Below are 7,197 nucleotides of genomic sequence, written 5' to 3' on the forward strand. Positions count from 1 at the left end.
TGAACTATGTTTTAGAGGTACTACTACCTATCATGCTGCACTCCTCAACTCCCATTGATACCATGGCATCACCTTCTTGACTTGACATGGCTATACAGATTTTGGGTCCGGCTGCAGAACAAAAGCTTCGAGCTGTGATTGTTCATCTTTGATTCCAAATAATCTTGAGATATCTCGCTTTGGTTTGCGCTTCTATTTCGGATGTCGTTATCTATAAGTAAGGCCCCGTTTAGATCCAAAATTTTTTGGATTCTGGCTCACTGTAGCATTTCGTTTGTATTTGGTAATTAGTGTCTAATTAGTTTTTTTTTTGTCTACATTTAGTACTTCATGCATGTGCCGTAAGATTCGATGTGACGAATACTGTGTAAAATTTTTTGAATCTAAACAGCCCTAATTATGTTTATCTAAAGAATATCTCGCTTTGGTTTGCGCGCACCAATCACTAGTATTGATATAGGGAGGACAAGCCGACAGGGAGTGGGTGAGAATAGGGCGTATTGGGAGACTGAAGGACAAGAGCCTCTTTGTAATGGATTTTTTTTTTTTTTTTTTTTTTGTTATCCGGCTTGTCTAGACGCATTACACTGTTTATTGGTCAGTTTTCTCTCTCTTTTCTCTCCCTTTCTCAGAGAGCAAGCGCATGTTTAGATTCCAAAAAATTTTACGCAGTATTTGTCACATCAAATTTTACGACACATGCATAGAGTACTAAATGTAGATAAAAAAAAAACTAATTGCACAGTTGGGTGAGAAATCACGAAACAAAATTTTTGAACCTAATTAGTCCATAATTAGACACTAATTGCCGAATACAAACGAAAGTATTATAGTAGCCAAAATCAAAAAAAAATTTAGATCTACAAGTAGAGCGGGTGAGAGCGAAAACTGGCTTCAATGAATAGTGCCACAACAGTGAATGCGTCCGGAGGAGCTGGAGCACCAGGCCCATATATGTCTCTAGGTAGGGTTTACAAGAGCAGGACTAATAATATAGTCAGTTTATTAGTTGTAAGGTTTTTTTTTAGCTTTTTCTTAGTTCACTCATATAGTAGTTGGCTCTTTACAGTTAATATATGATCTATTTATTTCTCTCATAGATTTTTTTTTTTGTCTAAACTGGCTATAAGCTCCTTCTCTCTTTTCTTTCCTCTCTCCTCCACTTAACATTTAGTCGGCTTACAGCCTGCTATTATACTTGCTCTAAGTAAGTTTGGAAGGAATGGCCTCTATCACTACACTCAGCATCAAGTGGTGGTGTGCTGGAGTCTGAGAAGGCTAACTAGGAGAATCCATGGCGGCTACTCTTGCGCGGCTGCTGCCTCTTCTCCTCCTGCTGCTCCCGCCTCCCCTCCGGGAGTACCTCTCGGCGAGCCAGATCCAGCATGGGGCAAAGGACGACGCTGCCACCGGGGTGCTCCACCCCATAGTCCTGGTACCTGGGGTGAGCTGCCCTCAGGTGGAGGCGCGGCTAACCGAGGCGTACCGTCCGTCGGTGCCGCGCTGCGGCGCGATGATAGGGAAGCCGTGGTTCGGGCTCTGGGAGAACACCTCGGACATTCCGGCCCACGACTACCTCGAGTGCTTCAAGGAGCAGATGAGCCTCGTCTACGACCCGGCTGCCAACGACTACCGGAACCCGCCTGGTGTGGACACGCGCATCCCCAACTTCGGCTCGGCGAGTGGATTCAGCGACAAGAGGCCTCTTCACACGTAACCACATCAAATCCTCCATATATGATATATATCCATCCGGATTCAGTTTCTTTCTTTGTTTCTGCTGCATCGGCTACCACTGTAAACTCTGCTCTGCAGGGTCTGGTGCCTGGCGGTCCTCAGAGAATCACTGGAAAGCATCGGCTACCACGACGGCGACACGCTCTTCGGGGCTCCTTACGACCTGCGCCATGGGCCGCCGTTGCCTGGCCAGTCATCCGAGGCGTTCTCTGTCTACTTCGAGCAGGTGACGCGGCTGGTGGAGGACGCGAGCAGCAGCAACGGAGGGAAGAAGGCCATCCTGTTCGGGCACAGCTACGGCGGGACTGGCGGCGCTGGAGTTCGTGCGGAGCAAGCCCCTGGCGTGGCGGAGCAAGTACGTCAAGCACCTCATCCTCGTCGCGCCCACCATCCCGGCCCACGGGTTCGTGGACGCGCTAAGGAACCTCATCCAGGGCACGGACACGCTCTACGTCCCCGGAACCACCCCGCTGTCCCTGAGGGCAACGTGGCGGACCTTCGAGACTGCCATGGTGAACATTCCGTCCCGGTCGGTGTTCGGGCACGACCCGCTCGTGACCACCAAGCAGAGGAACTACTCCGCGTACGACATGGAGGACCTCCTGGCCGCCATCGGCTTCGGCGACGGCGTGGAGCCGTACAGGAGGCGGCAGCTCCCCAGGACTCGCGGCGATTTCCAGGCACCACTGGTTCCCGTGACGTGCCTCTACGGGGTTGGCAAAAGCACGCCGCGGCGCCTGGTTTACTGGGACGGCGACTTCGATGCGCCCGCGGAGTTGGTCTACGGCGACGGCGATGGGACGGTCAATTTGGCTAGCATGTTGGCGTTCGATGACAAGATGCGCCAGCACCCGGTGCAGAGGAAGCAGTTCAAGTCCATCAAGCTTGCTGGGGCTGGGCACAGTGACATTGTCCAAGTTCAATGGGCGCTACAGAGGGTCGTGCAAGAAATACAGGAAGCCAATCGGGTTCCCTCCTAAGGGACTGTTAATTTGGATCACATCTATCTAGATTATAATAATCTATTAATAAGCAGGATTATGGATAATAATAATCAGAGTGTTTGGATCTTTGGATCATGGTGACTGTTTATGGTTGGTTAAAATGGGAAATTCCTATCTTATAATTTGGCAAGTTGGACAATTAATTGGGGTAATTTGGACTTTCAATCCTATTTTGATTATAATAATCTATCATATAATCAATTCCATTTGGATCCTTGATTACATAATCTGATTATTATAACCACCTATGTATCCATAATCAGGGCCTAAAACAAGCGTGTCTGTGTTTTTACTATATTTATTGTTATTGTTATTGTTATATAGACACACTGTCATCCCAATATCTACTTGTATTTTATATATGCTTTCTCATCGTCATAAAGTGTGTAGCGTTCGTTTCCTCGGGAATCTCCTCAATCTGTCCCTGACCAATCCTAGTGACAGGGATAGGAGCTGTGCTTCTATCTCTCTTCGTCCCATCCAAATTTTTCTTTTCAAAGACGAAATATAAATTTTTCTCCATTTGGAACACATGTTCCCCGTTTTGACTTCTCTCCGGAGCGAAATCATTCTCCTGCTTGTTGTCATATAATTTGAAGAACATCTTTATGCGATATGTCTGAGTTGTCTTTAAAAAGCGTAAACGGTCTTCCTAAATGCATCCAGGTACACCCATGAAGTACAATCAAGCATACTAAGTATCATGTCTTCTCCTTTGATCTGTCCCGACAAAGCAAACAGTATGGGGTAATCATTGGTAGTGACAAATGTAATAGCTCTACATATGAAATCCTCCTTTCTGAACGTATCGAACATCGGCATCCCATTACTTCATAGCATCTCCATTTCTTGCATCAAAGGCTTGAAGAACATATTTATATCAATGTCTAGTTATTTGGGGGCCTTGGATGAGAATAGTGAGCAAACGGTATTTTCACTTCTGACACAGCCACGTGGGGATGTTGTACATGATTAACATCACTAGCCATGTGTTGTGGTCACTCGTCCTCTCATTCACTACAAGAAATCTGGCGATACATGACGATCTACTTTTATTATAGACACTAAAAACCCGTCACGGTTAACTTACCATGACGATCCAAAAAAAAGGTCATATATCCCGTGTCATACATTTTGCTGGACCGAATGGAGCCGTCATATATTGGTATTTGTGTTCGTCATGGAAACCCTGGAAGTCCACTTAACCCAGACCGAATTCGATAGTGTGTGACAAAATTGACCATCATAGCCATCTACCACGTAGGATGCTATGTAAGATGTTTCTCCGACACAGATTTGATTTGCCACATAAGCGCTACAAGTGAGAGTTGCTGGAAACAAACTGGTTCATCATCAAAGCCTGCAGCAGAACAATGGACCCAAAGATCGCCCTGTTCGTTTGGGCTGGTTTGGCTTATAAGCCATGGCTGAAAGTACTGCTAGCTGATTTGGTGTGAGAGAAAAATATTGTTCGTTGGCTGATAAGTCATGGCTTATAAGCCAGATACAAGCAAGCGAATAGGCTGCGGTTTGTTTTCCTCCAACCTCTCACGGTCTCACCTTCGGTTAATTGCTTGGTTTCTACAGGGAGGCCACATTTGCACCATTCCTACAATGTCTTCGTTCAGCTTTAACTTACACTACTGTACTTTGGCACTTCTATATTTCAGGTGCCTGAATTTTAAGATGATTTTAGGCAATACTCTTGTACCACCAACTAGTACAAGTAAATTGTTACTATTGTGGTTTGTTATTTGTCTTTGTGTCATAACATATTAATTTATGTCCTTGTCTGTCTATAGAAATAATTATAAATTGTTAATTATCTTTGGCCAACACAAAGGGTTTTTTGTTTTGCCTAACGGGTTTTTTTATTCTCGGTATCAAAAAATGCAGATTCCATCTATAGAAATTGCAATGAACGAAATCTGCAATTTTAATATAAAATATATGCAATAATCATTGCCTGAAAAGAAACTAAAATTCATATAGCCTGAATTTTAGTAAGTCCCATACTTTGAACCTCAACCCAGGCACACTTCTCTGTTATTTTAGAACTAATTCTCTTCTCTAAAAAAATCTGAGGATTTTCATTCATGCACAAGTATGTTACGCTTCTAAAGGGTAATTTGGAACAAAGAATTGCATAGGAAAAATAGAGTTCAATTCCTTTGGAATTGCAATGCGTCTTCTCTCTCTCTCTCTCTCTCTCTCTCTCTCTAATAAATATCTAACCATCCAAACATATCATTCAAGAAATTTCTATTCTCATTCCATAGGATTCATCCCCCAATCTTGCATTTTCTCGTTCATGCACTTTGAGAATTTTGCATTCCAAAGGATACCTGAATGAAACATGGCATGCTTTGGTTAACTTAGGCAATTACACTAGCAAGCAAGCCATACTTTGATCATGTTTCGTTCCCATTTCTTAGTTGCTTTGTGGTGTGTCTAAATATGTTCTATTCCGTGCATTCATTATCTATTTTTGTTCCTCCTTTGTATTTGTTACTGAAAGAGAGATGATACAACTTTTATGTTCCCCCGCTACAACATAAACGATTTCTAGAGGTGTCTTTTTTTCCTAATCATGGTCAGATAAAAAAAACCACCTCTACAAATCGATCTGTAGCGTCACCACCTCTACAAATGAATTCCGATCGCCTCTAAAAAGGGATTTTTGTGGCAGTGCTCCCGGCATTGATGCATCGCATAGTGTTCTTCAGGGAAAAAAACGATTTCTGTAGTAGCCGTTGTCCTAGCATTGATGCATCGCATATTGTCTTATGATCACAACCAGAATTTATAAGTTCTCCTAGTGAAGTGGAGTTCTTCTAGTATTTTGGTATTCAAAATTTAGTATAAATTTTTCCTACTAAATGCCTCCTTATGAGGATTCCCATATGTTACGATTAGTGATAGTTTTTTATTACTACTTAAAAACACTAGAAGAATTCCACCATTCTAAGATGGATGAAACACCAATACGACGGTTCATGATACCACTGGAACCGTTGGGCTTTTGGTAGTACGTTCTAGTTTGATATGGAGTCGCGTCCGAGAGCTGATGGAGCAGGGACATCTCGCATGAGACGGATCTGGTCGGGGCAAGGCAGAGGATGAGATCCGGATGCTGAGGATTGAGTAATGGGGGCAAGGCAATGTATAGATCTTCAGCCTGTTCGGTTGGCTGGTTCATATCGTTGCTGGTTCGTTAAGAAATAATGCTGGCTGGTTTGTGTGAGAGAAAAATACTGTTTCAGTTGGAAATTTACGATCGTTTACGACAAGCCACAGCCAAACGAAGAGGCTGATCTTAAGTATGGGACCAATGGAAAGCTAGCCTGCCAGTGATCCGCCGGACCCTGGAGAGTGGCGACAAAGGCAGGAGGCCCACATGTGAGACGCCAAGGGGAAGGGGAGGAGACTAGTCCAAGTTCCAGAAGGAGGACTCCATTCCAATTTCCAAAGCAATCAAACAGTCTTCCCTCTCGAGGCCCAACTAAACCGAAACGGGCCCGCTCCACCGCCCCTTGCCTTGGACTTGGACCGAGTCGCCGCCGTTCCCGTTCGTCGCCTACAAATACCCCGCCACGGCCGCCACGCTAGGTTTGGCCGCGTCGCCGCCGAAACGCCCACCAGCGAATCTGTCTGTCCCTGCTCACCTGTTGGCTATTGCCAGTTGCCACCACTGACCAAGCACCTTCTCTTCCCGCGTGCTCCGCATCCGCGTCTGGACCCCGGCCGGATAGATGGCAAGAGCGACGGCGCCGTCCCGTCGGCCACCGAGCGCCATGTCCGCTGCTGCTGCGGCGGCGGCGGCATCTCCACCGCCCGTAGCCGCCGTCCCCCAGCGCCGCGCCATCGCCACCGCCCGCGGCGCCTTCTCGCGGTCTCATCAGCCTCACCACCACCGCCGCCTCGCGCCGGGGCCGCCGAAGCAGCGGGCGTCGTGCGCGTGCTCGCCCACCACGCACCCGGGCTCCTACCGCTGCGCCCTGCACAGGGGCCAAGGACAAGGAGGCGGCGGGGCCGGGGCCCCGCTCCCGCTCCCGGCCTCCACGGCGCCGGTGTCCAGCAGGCTCAGCGCCCCGCGGCGCGCGTCGATGGCCAACCCGCTGGTGCGCATCGCGGCGGTGGAGGGCGGCGACCACATCAGGCGCGCGCTGGCCGCGCTCGTCCGCCCGCCGCCCTCCCAGACGCGCCGCCGCGCCGACGCCTTCCGCCCCATGCCCAGCCGCCTCTCCGCCATGTCCTCGGCGTCGAGCTAATTAACGCCGTGACAGCAGCATCGACCATCGAGAGCTCGTCGTCGGATACTCGGATTCCTCGTAGCCGCAGCAACATTGCCGCCGCGACAGTTTTGTTGGCCACGTTTTTTGGTTTCATTCTTTGATTTTTTTTTTTTTTACCCACAGAGGAAGGAACTGCACTGTACATGTACATTAATTTACTG

General features: G+C 47.4%; 1 protein-coding gene and 1 pseudogene across 1 annotated transcript; both read left to right on the forward strand.

Annotated features, from left to right (window-relative positions):
* The first annotated feature begins 1,202 nt into the window (after positions 1-1,202).
* LOC136501462 (lecithin-cholesterol acyltransferase-like 1) lies at positions 1,203-2,971 on the forward strand (annotated as a pseudogene).
* A 3,398-nt stretch (positions 2,972-6,369) lies between these two features.
* LOC136499252 (uncharacterized) lies at positions 6,370-7,197 on the forward strand. The gene has a single exon (XM_066494967.1). The coding sequence runs from the start codon at positions 6,494-6,496 to the stop codon at positions 7,010-7,012; it is 519 nt and encodes a 172-aa protein (XP_066351064.1). The 5' UTR covers positions 6,370-6,493; the 3' UTR covers positions 7,013-7,197.

The sequence above is a fragment of the Miscanthus floridulus genome, chromosome 13 (genome assembly GCF_019320115.1).
Source record: "Miscanthus floridulus cultivar M001 chromosome 13, ASM1932011v1, whole genome shotgun sequence".
Classification (NCBI taxonomy): domain Eukaryota; kingdom Viridiplantae; phylum Streptophyta; class Magnoliopsida; order Poales; family Poaceae; genus Miscanthus; species Miscanthus floridulus.

What these genes read in the sequence shown, in the direction of transcription:
- LOC136499252 (XM_066494967.1), top strand. Translation starts at nt 6,494, where the DNA reads ATGGCAAGAGCGACGGCGCCGTCCCGTCGGCCACCGAGCGCCATGTCC.